Source organism: Eschscholzia californica, unplaced genomic scaffold (assembly GCF_041429995.1).
Source record: "Eschscholzia californica isolate CP2 unplaced genomic scaffold, dmEscCali1.0.p SCAF_4, whole genome shotgun sequence".
Taxonomy (NCBI): domain Eukaryota; kingdom Viridiplantae; phylum Streptophyta; class Magnoliopsida; order Ranunculales; family Papaveraceae; genus Eschscholzia; species Eschscholzia californica.
In genome coordinates this window covers 6,036,698-6,056,366 of record NW_028238461.1, presented here as the reverse complement: position 1 = coordinate 6,056,366, position 19,669 = coordinate 6,036,698, and the positions used below count along the sequence as shown (strand labels likewise).

The following is a 19,669-nucleotide window of genomic DNA, read 5'->3' as shown; positions in this document are numbered from 1 at the left end:
CTATGAACTAGATAAGCAACTTAAAAGTATCAACACGTTTACATCACCCACCTCTTCGACTCTCACTTGAACCGACTGTGAGAGAAACAAATGTTTCTCTCTCCACGTGACTGAACCGACTGTGAGAGAAACAAATGTTTCTCTCTCCACGTGACTGAACATGTGAGAGCAGGGTGAAATTCTTGTTTCTTTCACATGCGGCTCTCAAATGGGAGCCACAAGAGGATGGGTGAGTATACTTTTTGTAAAAGTATTTCTCTATCAAAAGTATTCTCCAACCGAGCTTGTCTGTTTTTCATTCCTCCGAACTCTCTCACTATTTCCCCCTTTCTCCCTTCTCCTATTTCTCTATCTATTGCTCGAGCTCCACCATCAATTGAATACTTCAATTCTCAGCTAAATCTTTCTACTTAACCTTGAAATACTCTTCAATTTTAAATCTTTAAACCCATACCTTCAAATTTAAAGTTTTAAACCATGACCAACGGAAGAGACATTCCATCTACTACCAAAGAAGAAGAAGAAGATCCTTCTGTTCCCCCTTCTTCAGAAACCCTAGAAGAACGTACTATAGTTTCAGAGACATCTTCTTCATCCCAAGTTAATAATGATGATAATACAGAACCTAGAAATTTGGGTTCTTTAAATCCAGAAGAAGACGAACTCAATTTGAAAAGTTCTGATGCTTTGGCTAGAGGGATTTCTTCTATGCTTGGTACTGTAATTAGGGATTTTGATTCCAAAGCTGAAAATGCTGTTAAAAGTCAGGATCATCTTTCTTTCGCCATTGATCGACTAACTGGAGGTAATTGTTTCTCTCTCTCTCTCTGTTGATTTGTTCCTTGTTCTTATCTTTGTATGTGATTACCTTATTGTTTCCAACCAAGCTTCAATGTGTGTTCAATCCTTTTAGGTTGATAGCCCTAACATAAATGAAATAGATAACAGAATTGACAACCTTTTTATATAGTTTGGTCTATTCAACTTGAATTTTAGTTTCACCGAGAACATCGAATTGGATTGACATTCCTATGTAGTATGTAGTAGAACCACAAATCCAACTTTATCAGTGTCTCTCCACTGTTTCGGTGTCGAGTTTACCAATGCAGTCAAGTGAGGCAAGATTTTCTCTCTTCTTCTTTAGTCCACTGACCCAACAACAATGATAGTACTTTTTACTATGTTTGCGAAAACCAGAATTTGGGTTTGTGTTTTAGGCTTTTAATTTCACGAGGTGTTCCTTCGAAAATCTTCATGGGTTTGTGGTTTTGTGCCCCGATTGACATTTCTCTCTTTATTCCGCACTAGTTATACAAAAAAAAAAGTCTCTTAAGTTCCAATGTAAGTGCAAATAAAATCTATAGCACGCGTATATCGCATGACATTACGAATGATTGTTCTCTATTTATGAATGCTTAAATTAAAATTTCCTTTTTGACTTTGGGCCTCCTTGTTTTTGCAGAGCTGGATCAACTGCTAGAACATGCTCCTTTGCCGTTCATTATGCAAAATGCATCCAAATTATCTAATGTTCGTAAGAGAGTTTTATCATTGAATTCTCTCTTGAAATCAATACAACGCCGTATTGATAACATGGATCGGATGTTATCTACGGGCATTTCACATGGTATTTGTCACTTTAAAGATTATATTTCTATCTCTTGTGCATTAAAATTTTTGTTGCTGCTCTTATCATGCTTCAAATTTTTGTTTGATTTTCAAGATGTGTTTTATGGAACATCGTGGTAATTGCAGGAATCTTGTCTTCTGTTTCCTATTTAATGATTTAGCCTATTTTATGATATAAACCAAAGCTTATGAACAACAACTCTACGCAAAACTGAGGCCTGAGCCTCATATCAGTTCAGCAGCAAGATGTAGTATAACTGTTCACCTTAGTTAGGAAAATAAACCAAGAAACAACAATGGAGCATTTTTGTACTTAAGTTGTGTCTCGAGCTTTTGCTATCTTCCTTGGCTTGGGACGAGTTGGAGATGATAACTCTCTTTGGCTTTAGAACACATAGGAGAGAAACTAATAACCTTGTGAACTGGGGAGAGAACTTCAATTATAATGAAACTAACCATTTAAAACTATCAAATCCGTCGTAAAATGAATTTAAAAAAAGGGGTTGCAAAAGAAAATTAGAGAATAGAAAATTGAAGAGAAGCTAGGAAACCCATTATAGTGAGGAATTTCAAGAACTATTCTAGTCTGTTAGAGATTGAGAGGAAACCGTCTTCCCTTTTTCTTTGATAGGGTGGCAATTGAGTATGTATCTGCACCTAATACACCATTTAGCTGTGTAAACCCAAGTAGTATCTTCTCCCGAATTCATAGTGAGCTGACCTCTTACTGCCGGTCTTACCTAGGTGGAACCTTTAGATAGAAAGTTCTTTGTTTGATAAACTCTATTTATGTTTCTTTCGGTCTTTATTTACTCCCTAGTGGATAATACCATTGAGATTTATGTACGCATTTTTGAACAATCAAGTTGAAGTTGTATTTCTTAGAGATTTAACTCAAAAAATTGGATGTGCTCACCTGACATTTGAAACCACCATGATAGTGCTTTATTCCCCTAAAATTCCATAATAATAATTAACAATGTCGTACTCCTTATGCATGCGGATCTAAATCTTTTAGGTACTACAATTTTAATCTGAATAGATATGAATTCATTATGCAAAATATTTCATTTAAATTCCTTTAGTATTTAACAAATTTGAAAATTGTGGCTCTCTCAGTCATACATCTTCGCTGTGATCTCTTGTAACTGCTTTTAAATCCTTGAATTTGCTGTTTAAACAATCTTTATTCTCGAGTAATGCCCTTACACAGTATAAACTACTTTGTAGAGAAAGCAATAGCAGAGAGTTCTGGACAACCATAGCATTGATTGGGTAATGAAGGTACAACATCTCAGTCATATCTGTAATATTCTGTATCCTAATTTGTCTGAAATATGTAATGGTATATAAGATATTTCCAAGAAAATGAAGTCTCAGATTTCATTAAGTAGTATCAGCGGCATATACTAGCATTAGATGCGAAGCTAGGTGATGAAAGAGTCGACCTATTGTCTAGATTCTGTTATTTTGTATGTTTTTTACTTGTGTATTCAACATTTTTGCAATAATCCCCCTCTGTAAAGAAGACGATTTCAAGTTCTAGATTCTGTTATTTTGACTGCCTATATCACTTACAAGTGTTACAGAAAATGATTAATTGTCTATTTATCCTCACATAGAGTCTTTAGATTTTGTAAGGTGAGATGAGAGAAAACAAAGAAGAGAGGAAGGACTCCGACACCGGTGCTTCGGCGAGTTTAGAGAAGTGAGGGAATATTCTCTCTAGACTCTAGTATATCAAAACCTAGAGAGAGTATCTCTTCTCTCTAAACGTCCTTGTTATCTCCCACTCTTTATCTTTCCAACGTTTAGCACGTTTAGGGCTCGGGTATACTCTCTTTTTGTTTAGGATCTTGATTGAAGAAACTTTTCTACTTTGAGGTTGGGTTATCAAGGTGACAACAACTTTTCCAGTTCGCCTGATTTCGGATCTAAATAGAAGAACTGATTTTAGGTACAATCATAAATACCCATGTTTTTCAGGCTTTAAGGGTTTCATGTATTTCACGCTTAGGGTTCCGTAATAAACAGAGATTGTAAATGGACAAGATTGTTATGTTAGGTATTTCTTTAAGGGTTTAAATGTTGTTTTAGCACTTACTTTGTAAGTGCAAGTTACTAAGAGGGTGTTTGATTTTTGCACTTATTAAGTGATTTTCACTTAATAAGTGCGGGCCGACAATTTTAGACTGTTTGTTTTTTCACTTAATAAGTGAATATCACTTGTAAGTGGGGTCAAAGTAAGTGCAAAAAAGAAAGCTCCAACTTGGAGCTTATTTTTTTGCACTTACTTTCTAAGTGCTAAAAAAGACATTTATATCCCTACCGTATAATAATTACCAATATAATTATAACTAAAAAGAAAATCTTAAACAATTGATAAGTAAAAAATCTTTTTATGACTTTATCAATGACCCTTTTCCTTCTTCACCCATCCTTCACCTAAGCTTTTCTCTTACATTTTTTTCACCTCTCTTCCCTCATTAATCACGGAACCACCCAAACTCCATGATGCGACGTAAGTTCTTTCTCCTTCATAATTTTTAATTACGGGAGGTTAATATTTTCATCATAAAGTATTCATAAACCGTAATTCTCTTGTATCCGAACTCGCGAGCATAATGAATTAGTATGAAATGCTTATATGTAAATACTTTAAGGTCAAAATAGACAATTTCTCATTTTTGTGACATTTAGAATTAATATAAAAACAAAAATCAAGCACTTAGAAGTGATAGAATACAAACGTCATATCACTTACAAGTGATATCACTTACTAAGTGATTATCACTTAGTAAGTGGTAGCACTTATAAGTGCTAAAAAATCAAACACCCTCTAAGCTCCAACTTGGGGCTTTATATTTAGTACTTACTTTCCCATCACTTTGTAAGCACCCAACACTTGCTAAGTGATTAAACAAACAACCCAAAATTGGTTTCTTGCACTTTACAAGTGTTGGGAACTTATAAAGTGCAAAATATCAAATTTTAGATGTTTGTTTTACCACTTAATAAGTGTTATGCACTTATAAAGTGATGTCGAAGTTCAAAAAAAATATTATATATTGCGCTTGCAACGTAAGTGCTAAAAATTACTAATACACCCCTAAAAGAATATACAAAATTTCTCTATGTCCCAGTAATGTTAGAAAAAATCTATTTAATACAAAACGTAGTTTATGATAGCTCCTTCCTTCTCATTTATGGAATAATGAGCCTCATTTCGTTCTGGCATCCACATTTCCTCTTCTTAGCCTTGAATTTGGTCAATGTGACAACCCATAATTCCAATGTCTGGACCAACAACCAAATATAGGAATGTGGCATGAAATAAAAACTACCTTCCTCTTATTCAACACTGCTTGTGCCTTCCTTTATTAGAGGTCAGAAAATAGAACGTAAACATCATAGTTTCGTACATGTATTCTTTTTCTTATTAACATTCTGAAGGATTTGAATTTTTTTTTTTTTTTTTTGCTGTCATTTATTTATCTATCTTATGGGTTTTGCGACATACATCGTCAGTTTATTTTGCTTCTTATTGCGGCGGCCATGGATTCTAGCTAATAGATTAGTATTTTGCAATATAAGTAGTGCAAGTCTTTGGTTAAAACTATCAGTAATCTAATGTTAAAGAATTGATGAACTTCTAGGTCGATAGAGCAAACTCAAACATGTTATGTCGGAATTTCGGATTATTCATTTCTGCACGACTGCGTTGGATATCAAAAAAGGAAAATTTTTGTCTTCTGAAAGGAGAACTAACTGCACGAATTCCGAATTTCATATTACCAAGCATTTCTCGGCAACATAAAAATAGGCGATCAATCTGTCTACAGAGAAGGTAACTTGATCCTCCATTTCTATGTAAAAACTGTGAAATACTGTCTCAAGCAATCAAAAATTTGGTAGTGTTTCATTTTCATTGTTTGTTGGTTCGTTGGAAATCATTTCTTCTACAATTTGTTGTGTATGATTTTGTATCGGGTGATTTGAGAATTATACATTGCTTAACATTTGAGCCATCTTTCAGTATCTCTTCTTCAGTCCATCTTGGGGGAGTACTTTACTGACAATACCATTGGTTATTTTATGTACCATGTTATTTAACCCTAACTGACCTGTTGAACCGAACCCTAAATCTGGTGATTTCGATTGGGGTAGAGCATCCTTGACCTGTCAAAAGTCCTGAATATTGCAGTTGTTTTTGAGTCCTCTTATTATTTCATGCTGTTACCCGAGGAAATTTTGTTTTAGCAGCAGTCTATATTCGGCAAAGTTGAGTCGGAGCCACGGAAGCGACTACGGGAACGCCACGGAACGGCCACGGGAACGACTACGAAAACGCCACGGAAACGGCCAGAAACGCAACGGAAACGCCACGGGAACGGGTGGGCCGTTTCTGTGCCCAGACCTTTGTGGTCTGGGCACGGCACGGAACGGCACGGCTCAAGCCGTGCCTGGCGTGGCCGTGGCGTGTCTGACACGCCACGGCTGTCAAACGGGCCGTGCCGGCACGACACGGCCCGTTGGCCACCACTATCTAACATTATGGAGATATGTTCATGGTGGGTTGTGTTGACATGGAAAGAGCATATACAAAAGCATAGTATAACTGCGACACCATATGCACGGCGTTGGTCTAGGACCTCTAGGTTGAGTCGGACTAAAGTAACAAAGTTTACAGTGAGACTCCAGAATGGTGTTTTTTATTTATATTTTTACTTCTGATTAGATGTTTAGAACCCTAAACCACATGAGAAGGTAAAAAGAATTGAAACCTAAGAGTGAGATTGAAATGGGATTTGATTGCATCTTATTTTAAAGTGAAAGGTGAATTTGAAAAATTAGGTCAGGAAAGATTTAGGAATGGATGTACTGACAAATGTTTCTTTGGCTATTTACTCTTCTAAATAAAGAGGTACTGAAATTTCCCATACTGCTTTTTTTTTTTTGTTGAAATAATTTCCCATACTGCTTGTAAAATGGAAACAATAGAAATTCAAGTCATGAGGATATAAATGCCAATGTCCTGACAAATTCTTGGGAAGGATAAACCCTAAAGTACACCTAATGTTGATGAATTGAATCTCGTTTGAAAAACCTTAAATACCTCATATCCAAGTATCCAACCAAACTCATCCTAAAGACGTGTAAACGAAAATTTGATTGAAAGAACTAGTTCTTGATCTTAAACTGTTTTTTTTTTCCCATTTATCAAAACAGTTTTATTACCTTTTCGGATTTATGTTGATTTGGGTGTACGACTGTCTTACTAGTTTAAATAATCTCTCCGCATCATGCTTTATTGTCTGAATTTAGCTCGTCTTATTTTCTCTTGGCTAAACTAAATTGTTTAAGCCGGCCATATATTAAGCATGATAATACTATCGTCCTTTTAGATTATTTTAGATAATACTAAGTGCTGAATTTAGATAACATTCAAAATAAATTAGAGATAAAAGTAAGACATTCTGAAGTCAGTACGAATCAACAAATGAATTATGAATCAAATAATTAAAAGGAGAGATAATATCTAAAAAAAATTATCATATAGTTTACTATTATTTTTGAAGACATCTTAAGGATTACTTACCTTTTGAAATCACATCAACCTTTCACAAATAATTTTAATCCACATGCTTAATTAGGGTCATATGCGTACCACTTTGCACATTAGCTATAATTTATGAAATTAGATCTAATACAATCTTTTTTTATTATATTAAATCAATTTAATTAAACTAAACCTAGAATCTCACATGCCTATGTTTTTTTAGCAACAGCCATTTGCATCTTATTTATATATTATTTGAAAGAAGTAAAGACCAAAATTTCTGTCCAAAATATATTAAATAAATTGAAAATTATGGTAAAGAACTTTATCTCTCTCTAGAATTCTATAATCTAAATTCAAAAGAGAGAGTAGGCTTAAAGACAAAAGAAAATATTTCCTTTGATTTCTGTGTTCTTATATTATTATCTTAAAGTTGTTATACTATTATTTTACATATATATATATATATATATATATATATATATATATATATATACATACTTTTTCTCTCTCCAAATTCTCTCTCTAGTTTCAAGTTTCCTTTGAGTTTCTTTCATAGAATTTTCTTTTTGATTAATCAAAAGGGTTTTATTGTTGTTGTTGTTGTTGTTAGGCTACTACTTCCAATAAGCAAATAGAAACAAAAGTCTTGTCCCCTTAAGAGTGTCCAAATTAGAGAGGGTGGTTATATGATTTTTGTTTTGTTATGCAAGTTTTAAAATTATAATCTATTATATAAAACAGAAGGGAAAACGATGACTGGGACAAACATCCTTTTTTAATTATGCATATTGTTTAGAAGCCCTTCTCAAATTTAAAATATAATCCTTCGTAGAAATAAAGTTACCTATTTAAAAAACAATAATAGTTTCTTTCTTAGAAATAAAAATTCTAATTTAACCAAAAAAGAAACAAAATAAATTTCAAGGGTTAAAAAAAGAAATTAAAATCTCTTTCTCAATAAAATAATAACTAATTTAAGAGAAAATAAACAAAAATAATAATAACTAATAAAAATCTCCCTCTCTCTCAATAAAATATAATTAACAATAAATTTCGTAACATTTGATTGATACAAGTGTCCGTGCCCTAGGGCACGGGATATACCCTAGTTATTATTTAAAGGCAATTAGTTATTGCAATTAACATTATTTTGCCGGTGGTTTACAACTAATCTACAATCCTATCAGTCTGGTACGAATTCAAAGAATTTGAATGCAATATTAAATCTTTTATAATTTTTTATACAACAAGATTCAGACTATATGATTTGCACAGTAAAGAAAACACATTTTACTAGTTTCACATAGTTTAAGGCAAAACTAACAAATTTGAATTTTCTCCCACAAAATAGAGTAATAAATGAAAAACTTAATATGGATAGATTGCGATACATCTCTTACCAATTCTTAGTAAATGTATACTTTCAGAATAATCTCGCATTGGTTGTCATAAGTTGTGGTCGTATGTCTTTTTGGGCGAGAGAAGTTCTAGAAAAGGGACATGGACGGGGTTGGTCTACCCTTCGTGATAGAAGAAGGCATCGCGACGGGTCGGGAGGGGAAGAGTTCCTTTCTTACCACCCAATCTATATGCAATACACATGCAGTATGTGTTATATCATAGATAGACCGTCTCTAGAGATGTAAATCAATAGAACGGTTTCTGCTAAGAACAACTTGACTTGAGACTACCCAACACTAATATACCCGGTGAACATATTTGGAGTACTTAATTTTGATTTTGAATGGTATATAAATGAAAAAGATATCCAAAAATAAAGTAGTTGTTCTCTCCAAGGATATTTTTCATCCTTTTCCGAAATAATTAAAAAAAAAAGTCATTAGTCGATGGAAATTGACATGGTCTTGGGCTCTAGACTCATAGTAATTTATAGTTGACATTATTATAATTTTATGTCTAACAAAGGACTGCCCATTTTTCTTTCTAATAATGATCAGTCAACACTCAACATTTCTTGGTGGGTTAGTCAATGGTCAAGTTTATATCCTTATTTAATCTCCCAAAGTACAAGAAGGGGTCCATACTCTTTCCCCCAAGTACACTATTGTTTCAAACCAAATACAGAGGAGGGTGGTTAAATCTCCCATGTCTTGTTTTCTTCTATGCATGGACATGAAACCATATCCCCTTGTTTGGGGTCCCATTAAGTGTACTATTTTGGGGCACAAGGCCATCACACAATGTTAACAATATTAACTTGTCATTTGGTCCCCAAGCTTAATTGGATTATTGTACTCGAATCTCAAAAATATTGTTTGAAAGGGCCGTATAAGCTTCAAGGTACTTAATTTAGCTATAATCTCCACATCTCTATCGTAGATATTATAACGTTGCTTTAAGTTGTGCAAAAGTAACAACTACATTATTCAAAATTGGTCTCTGTTTCAGAAGATTATTCTGAACTCAGGAACTCAGTTTGTAATCGATGTTTCAACATACAGAAGGAGAAAAAAAGTAAATTACTTTAAAATGTTGATTATGCATAGCAGCATAGCCTAGGTACTTATAAGTACATCACCCATGTGGCTAAAAGGAAATGAATAGAGAGATGGAAGAAAATGAAATTATCAAAAGATGATAAATGAAAAACTCATTGAAATGAAAGAAATCATGGCAGAGGTTTCTTTGGCTTTTTCTATTTCAAATATAAGTTTAATGTTCCGAGAAAATTCTATCTTTTTCTTATGGAAAAATCTTTCTTTTTTGCTTCCCATGCTACTTGGAAATTGTAAATTAAAAGAATTCATCAAGTCATAAGGAGATGAGAAAAAACATTCTGACAGAGGTAACAAAATTATACACCATGTTTATCTCATTTTTAGTTTTTGATAAATTGAAATAATTTTGTTTTGAAATCCTAAGTGGTAATTTAAATATAAGTTGATGAGATTGGATCTAATAATATTTGTAATTAAATTGAATCAATTTGATTAGTGGGTGCCATTGATTTCTTTTACATTGAAAGAAGTAAAAAACCAAAATTTCCATTAAAATATTTTGAAAATTAGATTTGCCTATCTCTCTTGAATTTTATAATCAAACCTCAAAAGGAAGGGGGGTGTTGTTAAAGAGACAGATTGAAAACTATTTATCTTGAGTTCTGTGTGCTCTTTATCTTAAAGTAGGTATTAAAAATATGTTTTCTCTTTCTAGTTTCAATTTATGTAACTTCCTGGGAGTTTCACTATTGGAATCTCCTATAAACTAATCAAAAGGGGTTGTTGTTTTATTTTACTTTTTTGTTGAACTAAGTTGTTGTTTTATTTGATGGTGACCAATACGTGGACAACCGAAATTCTTATATGGACAAATGATATTGGGTGTACAACGGAAATTCTTATGCGGACAAACTTGACCTAATTTCTGAACAAAACCATCTCTATAACTAGTCTAACGATTATATGATATGATTGGGATTAAAATGATTAAAACCCTATATCCTTTAACAGTGGTCGTATGCCTCCTAAACAATTCTTCCACCATGGTAACAATTCCTCACATCTTTGAATTTCACTGAGGGTACCGAATATATCAGAGAATACAATTGAATCTTCAAACCTCTATAAATCGACAAAAAACTCGAATTGTGAGATAGATTAGAAACCAGCGACAGAGTAGTTGATGCAGAGAGTTGATCTAATGCTGGAAAGTCGAGGAATTGTTACTGAATTAAGTATGGCAGCGATTGATGATGAACTAGATTAACTAATCTAGGGTTATAGGTGAGTTGGATAGATCTAGAGACAGAAAGTACTTTAGGTTGTGAGATCAGAAAGGGATGGTTTAACAAAAAAAAAAAAAGATCAGAAAGGGATGATTTAACAAAAAAAGAAAGATCAGAAAGGGATGAAGAAAAACTATGTATGTAGAGAAGAAAATGAAATGATGAAGAGAAATCAGTGGAAATCGAAACCAAACCTTTTCCCGATTTAAAAAACTAATTTGGTGAAAATTAAAGAACATGAAACGATTAGGCTGCCATGGACAAAGATACAGATGATGAAGGAGAGAATTATTTTTACACCCGATACGGTTGTCCACGTAAAATTTTTGTTTGTCCATATATTGGTGGCCTATTTGATACACAAAAAGGATTATATACAAATCTAATTAGGTATTTTTTTTTCAATTTTAAGATGTTAGATATAAATGTAATGTGTCGTCTCTTTCCATTTCAAAATGTTTGTTTTTCTCTCAGATTTGGATGTTTGATTCGTCTTAATAGCTCACTCAAACTAATTTCTGTATCCAGGGGCGGCCCGTGACCAAAGCCACCAAAGCGGTCGCTTTGGGCCTCAAATAATCAAGGGCCTCATATTTCCTATTTTGTATGTAACTTTCGAAAAATTAATTATACTTTAAATCAATTTCAAATAAAATTCAAGGCGTAGCTTAGTGGTAAAGATTTCAGATCTTGGATAAAAAGTTATGGGTTTTATTCCTGCCCTTTACATTGTTTAAAATTTATTTAATTTTTTTCTAGTATCCATTGTATGGGGCCCCAATTTTTAGTTTCGCTTGGGGCCTCAGATATACTTGGGCCGGCCCTGTCTGTATCTACTTGAGTTAAAATTTTGAATAAGTAGTGACAAGGACTTCTAATGTTATTATTGAAAAGTAAGTAAAGAAATTATTGGAGATTCAAGATGGAGTCGTCATGAAAGTCCATTCTACTTTTATTTTATTTATACTCTTCAAAATAAGACAATAAATGACGGATTTTACCTCCATCGTGAATTAATCCTGCAACTTATGAATAGTAGGAATATTAAATTTAGGCGTTAATCAATTTAGCTTTCTAAAAACAGATTAGAAATCTAACTTACAAAACACTACATGTTACTTAGAAAAGAATATATGACTTAGTAGAGTGTGGGGCTGATAAGTTGTTTCTTTCACCAAAAGTATTTTAGCCTTTCCACCTTACTTTTGTAAAAGATAAAGATAAACCTATTAGTCAATGAACCTTGACTAGGGTCTTGTGTTATATTATGGAGTACCATTATTAAATTATAATAGTCTCACAGAGGAACATATTTGTTCATATTATAATCAGTCAACATGTCTTAGTGGATTGGTCATTGGTCATGGTAACCTTAATTAATCTCCCAAAGTACAATAGGGTCCTCCATATCATTCAAAGTTTAATGTGAGAAAACAGAGATCAAGAAAAAGGAGGGTGAAGTCTTCAAAATTCTTGCTTTCTAATAAACAAGGACATCAAATCATATCCCCCTTAGTATGGGACCTCATCTAATGAATTATTTTTGGAAAACTCACACAATCTAAACAGTGTCTACATCAATTTCTTACTTGACCATTAGAGTTATAGTCCACCTTTTATGTCTATGGTAAGAGATTTGGAAAAGGCCTTTGCAAAACATTAAAATCTACAAGGTTGAGATCATAAGATTCATCGGACCCAATTGATTTCATGCCTATCTTTCAAGTAAAAAGCTTCATCTGATGGAGCCACCAATCGATCCATACAGAAGCTTGGTGTACAGCTGTTGTAATGGTTTTGTAAATATCATTTGTAACTTTATAAATCCAACTAACTTGGAAAACGGTTGGTAGTCCAAGTGGTTCCAAGGTGTTGACATAAACTCCAGAAAATCCTAAAAGTTCCACGATCCCATAAATCTACAAAAATAGGCGATTCCTGGTCCTTTTATCGAGACGTTCTTATCATGCATTTTATGGCTAACTTCGGCCTTGTGTTTCTCTATAACGAGAAGGTCTAATGGTGGTGTGGCAACTGGTTACTCGCTTGGAACCGTGTTAGTTTCAATTTCATCACCCATCATTCAACTTTGAAATCTATGAACCCTTTCATTCCTGGTAGGATACAGATGTCCAACTATGACTCGAATATAACATAGGATGATAAAGAAAAGAGAATTAAGAGAAATCACTGTGAGAATCAAAGGCAAACAACTCTGATCATACATCTCGGTAGCGATCGGATCACGAACCAGAGCGAAACTGAACTATCATTAACCAACACGGACTGTCCTCTCCGACAGAATTCTGGCTGACAAATCCTAGTGGATGGCATGCACTTCGTACGAGTCAGTATGATGCCAGTGCTCGAACTCGAGTCTCTCACGTCCACAACTCCCACCTCTAACATCTCAAACCACGCTACATGTGTGTCATGAGTTTGACTTGAACGTTATATATGTGATAAACCAGAGGACAATCAACATTTCTAAATCAATTTGCAACAAGTCAAGGGAGGCCATGGCCCTCTTTGGCCTGCATGTAGATCCGTCCCTGTTTACAAACAGACTGACTCCTCCATAAGCAAACAGTCTGGAACGAGTTCGAATCCTTACAGGAATTTCCCTGATCCAGTCTGTTAATAGCAAAAAATGACTATAAACACCAAAATAACATCTCAAAATGAACATTGTCATCATATAAATCACTACAACGAACACATTGAAAGGATCAATAAAAAAAATTGCATAATTTTGCCTTGGAAGATAAATGGAAATCACTGCAAAGGTTTCTTCACCACCAACAACACAATAAAGACAAGTAAACGTAAGAAGAGAAGAAGACAAAATTAGAGGCTAATGCACAATTTCGGGCAATAAACCACGAAAAAAAAAACACAGAGAGGGAGGCCACGCGAATTTGTACGGGGCACCAAGAGAAAGTGAAATTTATGGGGCACCCATAGATGACGCTTTTTTTTTTTTTTTTTTTTTGTTGAACTACCCATAGAAGACGCTCCCTAGGGTAAAATGTAGGGACCGCGTCATTTTGTCGTAACATATGTCTGGCCACATTTTGTCAACACATGCCGGCCTGTGTCGTCCTCTGATCGTACAGTTATTACGTCCTTTCATACTTGTCCACTTATTCAATTACCTTATTTTTCTTTCATATCTACGAAAATGCCATCTAACAGAGAATGACAAAGTCATGGTATTATGAGGGGCTAGTGATTGAGTGTTGGAGAGATGGGTGGACATCCATAAGTAAACAGTCTAGACTCCTGTCAACATATCCAGTAAATGTATAACATATATATTTGTACTCATATTTAAAAAATATACTACATTTTAAAACTTTCGTGAATATCTGAATATAATTATGAATATTGACAAACAATTGACTAGTAAAATTAAAATATATTGGGATGTTCATGATTTCATGTTCCAAACGGATAAAATAAACATTGAAAAACATTTGAAATGTCTCAAACGAATGACATAGAGATTAAGAGACATTAAAAATATGTCAATCGAATGACATAGCGATTTCGAATAGTTTGAAATGCCTTAAACGAAAAACATATATATTTAGGGATATTTCAAATTTCATCTACCAAGGACACAGTCATGTCAACCAATGTCCACTACCACAACCCCACCCACCCCAAATGTCAGGCAACTCACCCAACCATATAATGTTTTTTTTTTTGAGAATTCGACTACGGTCTAAGTTAGTCGTTACAAGACATTGATGTATCATGGAGATGTAACGAGTACGATAACCGCCTAAAATAAACTGAGAATGAAGAGGCCTAAAGCCCGACAACGAAGAGGCCTAAAGTCCGACAACTAAGAGGCCTAAAGCCCGACAAATAATTACATTATTCATAGCTTAAATTGCATAGGATAAATCTTGATGGCAACTGCTTCCACCGAGACTCGATCCCACGACCTCATGATCTTAAGAGGGGTGTCCAACCGTTACACCAAAGGGTGTTGGACCCAACCATATAATGTTGTTGCTCTCTAATTAGTCGATGAGTAAAGACTTAGTCAAGGAAGCTTTACTTGGAGGCATCTTTTATTTTCAGTGAAAAATTTTACTTGGGTTGTGTGTTCCTCTCTAATTTCATCTTCACAACGCCTTCACTACCACAACTTCCCGCCATTACCATTATTTCTGGTCAACAATCACATCTTATCTCCGACTCCTTGTCTTTCTTTTTTTCATCTCTCTTGCGCTTTCCCTCTCCCCCTTTTTTCTCCTTCACTTTCTTTTTATTTCTCTTTCTTTCTTCTCTTTGATTTTCTTTTTATCTTTCCTTCGCCTCTTTACCTAGACCTTCAAAATTTTGTAATCTTCAAAAAGAAGACTTTGTAAATTCAATTTAGAGTGATAATAATAATAATAATAATAATAATAATAATAATGATATGGATTGTGATTGATTCATATGGAATTCCTGGCTCACGACTTTAAAATGTTCTACTACAAAGTAAGATTGTATCTAAAAGAAAATCGATTACATTGCGCTTAAAAAGTGTATAATTTAATTAAAAAATCTTTTTTAGTACTTAATCTTTTGTTTGGAGTTTCTTTGTCAAGTGAAAAAAATGTTACAAAAAGATATTGATTTTTCTTTACCACCACTTGATTTAGTAGTTGGACACCTACTCCGCATGCGCTTTCATGCCCCATAAGATGACCTCAAGAGATTTTATATGGCCATTAGGAAAGATGTCATTGAGATGATGTATAAAGACCCTTAAGACCCAAGATGTATTTTAGATGGTAGTTATTGAAATTATTTAATTCACAATGTAATGTGTTCGTGATGTGGCGATACCGTATAGTGGTTATTCAGTCTATATCAAATATATATATGGTTTTGAAAACTTCAGCAAACACACAAAAAGTTTACATAAATAGTTATAGTTTATAAGTATACGAGGGTATAACGTGTCTGGCATGCACGAATTATTCTACAATCTCAATCATTAGAGGTAAATTTGAGAATTTTAATCTTAGTCACTGAAGATAAGTTTTGGTAGTAGAATCTCAACTTTTAGAAATAAATTTATGAAATGTAATCTCAATTATTGGAGATAAGTGTCAGAGGTGTATTCTTTTTTTTTTTTTTTTTTGGAAGTCGACTACGATCTACGTATGTCGTTACATTTGGCATTGATACATCAAAGATGTGATACGCTCAATAACTGCCCACTCAAACTGAACACAAGAACCGGGCCTATAGCCCAACATGACAATGGCCTAAAGCCCAACTACATTATTTACACCCTAATAATCCCAAATCAAATAACCAAAGATTCCACCTTCTCTGGGATTCGAACCTAAGACCTCTAGGGATTTCTGGAGTTTATGTCAACACCTTGGAACCACTTTGGCTACCAACTGTTGTCCAGAGGTGTATTCTTTGGCGAGTAATAGATGAGAACAAACTTCATTTAATATGTTCGAAGTAGATGACGATGTGTCAAGTTGAGATAACGATACAAAGAAGTTTTTTTTTTTTTTTGTTGAAATGATACAAAGAAGTTATGGACCGTAGATTGTGAAATGAAAAATGTACCGTCCAGATGAATTTATGTAGCAGAAAGAAATGTGGGACCCACATAAGTTGGGGCCGTTGGGGCGAGGGTGGGGAAGAGAAGTGGGAGGAGCATTTAAGTCACGTGCTTGAACGACAGTCTCGGGTCAACGTCAGGGCTGTCAAATCCACGGGTGAGGATGGAGACAAATTTTCTTCTCTGTTTGGAAAACGACAAAGCAAGAAAGAATATTTTACAGATATAATAAAAATATCTTAATTTTTATTATAATAATAATTTGTCTATGAAAAAGATTAATTTTAGTGATAAGCGTAATAATAAGGTAAGAATGGAGAACAACTCGGCTTATAGTCAATTGAGTTCTCACCTTAACGGGCAGAAAATAGAAAAGGTTTGTGACCAGGACGGAACGAGTACTAGCAATCAATGAGGGTGGATAATAAATCATATTTAAATTTTAAAACATAATTTAACTCACACCTTTTTTTTTTTTTTTTTTGAAGCCAAGGGAACCATTTCCATTAATAAGTGATAAAATCACATTGTTTACATGGATGATACATCATTTATTTCTCTCCTCTGAAAACTTCATGAGAGTTACATACCTTTAAATGCAAAGTGCCTCATGAAGAGAAAGAAATGGGACTAGACACTGACTCAAAACAAAAGACCCTAAAGGCCGACAAAAGATCCTAAAGATCGTGAATGAAAAGACCCTAAAGGTCGACAAAATATTACAGTAAAATAAATACAAGAACCACCGCCTTCTTGCCGAAAAACCGTCGCCGTCACCGGAAAACCGCCGCCGACACCGGAAAATCGCCGCTACCGCCAGAAAACCACTTCCGTCACCGGAAAATCTTCGCCATCACACCACCATAGAAATCACATTACCACCACACCACGTCATGGATGACCACCACTTTTGATTTCTTCCTTCCCAAATTGAAAAACTAATTTCCCGACATTATTAATCGAGAATTCACTTACGTGAATTCGAGTTCCAGTACTTCCACCATCAATAACAATCGAAAATCTCGTCTTTGAAGAAGTTAAATTTCGAGAACCAATTTATAGAAGAAGTCCGAGATGAGTTTTGATTTGGAGGATGAATTTGACCGAAATTGAAACTTAACTGAATCCATTTTTTAAGGGTTTTGTTGTTGTAATTGATGATCTGGTGCCAACGGTAAACAAAGGGTACTAGATCTTCGTGAATGAAACAACCACTCTTAGATCTTGCATGATCTAATAGTCCACCGCAAACAGATTTACAGTAAATCAAGAGAGAGGGGGAAAGGGATTTAAATGGTGTACTGAAAATCGGAGTAAAAGAGAGGGGTATGATAACTAGAGAAGATAGAAGAGGAACAAAGAGAGAGAGGAATAGAGGGAGGAGAGGTGTAACCCTCGCCGGATCTGGCGAGGGTTACCCTAAAACTACAACTTGTTTTGTCCTTAAAAGTGCAATAACTCTAATGAAGTAAAATATAATATAACTTCTTGTTATATTTCAATTGTCTTTTCAAAAAACTAGAAAAAAAAGAAAAGAAATTTTGCCTTTTAACCTTTTTCCCCAGATCAAGAAAATATAATCGAAATATGAAAATCTTTCGTGTTTACATAAATTTTTATTTATTTTAGAATTGATTCATGAGACAAAATTAATTAATTTCATCGATTAACAAAGTGATGTGATTCAAACTTACGTCCCTCATGCTCACAAGTGTTTTGACTTGCAAATTATTTATTTAATACACCGACTGAGCAATTCTTAAGGCATTTGCAGCCAACCAAGTAGCGGTGGGATTTTTGTCCGGAAAATTAAAACCGCCCACTACCGTCCGATGCCTGAATCGGTCTCTACCCGCCCGACAAAAAGAGTTTAAGCGGACGGACACGGGCATAAGTCTTTATCCGGTGATCCGACCGAGTACGTCCGCTTATATAGATCGTCCAACCGAATCCGTTCACACTCGTCTGTTTATCATACCCGTTATACTCGCCCGCCTATATGATTTGACTTTAAGCCTTTAGATTTGTAGGGTTAATTACAACCGTTAGATTTCGAGAGTAAGAACATATAATCTTAAAATGACTTTTCTTAATCTTGTATTCGCCTCTCTACTTCTCTGTTCTCTCTCTCCTCCAAAATTTAAATATCTCATCAGTAACCCTATAATCCACAATACACCGATCGTATTCCATGAGAAGAAGAATAGAACCGATCCTAATCCATGAGAAATCTCAATGATTATCTTTTAATTTTGTATTCATTTACTTTTTGGAATTGTGGAGTGGGAGTAAAAAAAAAGTTGTATTTAGCTACTAAACAGTTTTTATTTCAAAACAAAAATTCTTTATTTGTCCATTAGTGACCGCCACCCGACCGATCGATTTCCGGTTTGCCCGACCGTCAAAACAGTCACGGACTGGCACTTTGTTGGAGAAAAATCCGAAATGTCTGCACGTCTTTGTTCAGATGTCCGAGTAGACACTTAAGACTTGTTCCCGTTTCGTCCGAACCGGTTGAGTTATATGTTTCCCGCTTGTCCAGACCGATTCCCACCCTTACAGCTAAGTGGGGCTATGGTTTGGTTTTTGATCAGTCCCTGCCTATCATATATGAACTTAGGTCTGAAATCATATTAAGTTTGGGGTCATCAAATTCAAAACTAGTTCGTTATGAGTGGAGATGACATAAATTTAACATTCTTGATTTACTAGACATGCGAGGCGTTAGATTAGGTTCCACCTTGTGTTTGGCCGAAGTTCACTATGACCCAATTTCATCATTCACCAACATAAATTGACATATGCAACAAAAAAGAAGGCATAAATTGACAAATACCTTTTTTTTTTTTTTTGTTGAGAGTACCAAATACCTCACTGCTACAAAAAGAATTGAACTTTCCGCGTCTCTCACCATATATTATTTTTAGGTTGCTTTCTAAGGACAGAGTAACGACATCTAAAACTATAGACAAAGGAAAAGCCAAACCTGATGAGATAATCAGGAAATGCCCTTTTGGACTTATGGTTATTGGATGTATGCATCCATATTTCCATGTGGTCCGGATTCATTGCATCTTATTAACACATGTATCAAATCTTACAAAAAAAAAATCTCATCTTTGGACCGATTCTGTTTTGAAGGTCA

General features: G+C 34.5%; 1 protein-coding gene across 1 annotated transcript; it reads left to right on the top strand.

Annotated features, from left to right (window-relative positions):
- Nucleotides 1-112: 112 nt before the first annotated feature.
- On the top strand, nucleotides 113-5,657 carry LOC147542008 (SNARE-associated protein-like protein). The gene is made up of 4 exons (XM_086672768.1): nucleotides 113-805; nucleotides 1,463-1,627; nucleotides 2,860-2,913; nucleotides 5,286-5,657. Exons 1-3 carry the CDS (start codon nucleotides 478-480, stop codon nucleotides 2,892-2,894), a joined length of 528 nt encoding a protein of 175 aa, XP_086528894.1. The 5' UTR covers nucleotides 113-477; the 3' UTR covers nucleotides 2,895-2,913; nucleotides 5,286-5,657.
- Nucleotides 5,658-19,669: the final 14,012 nt, after the last annotated feature.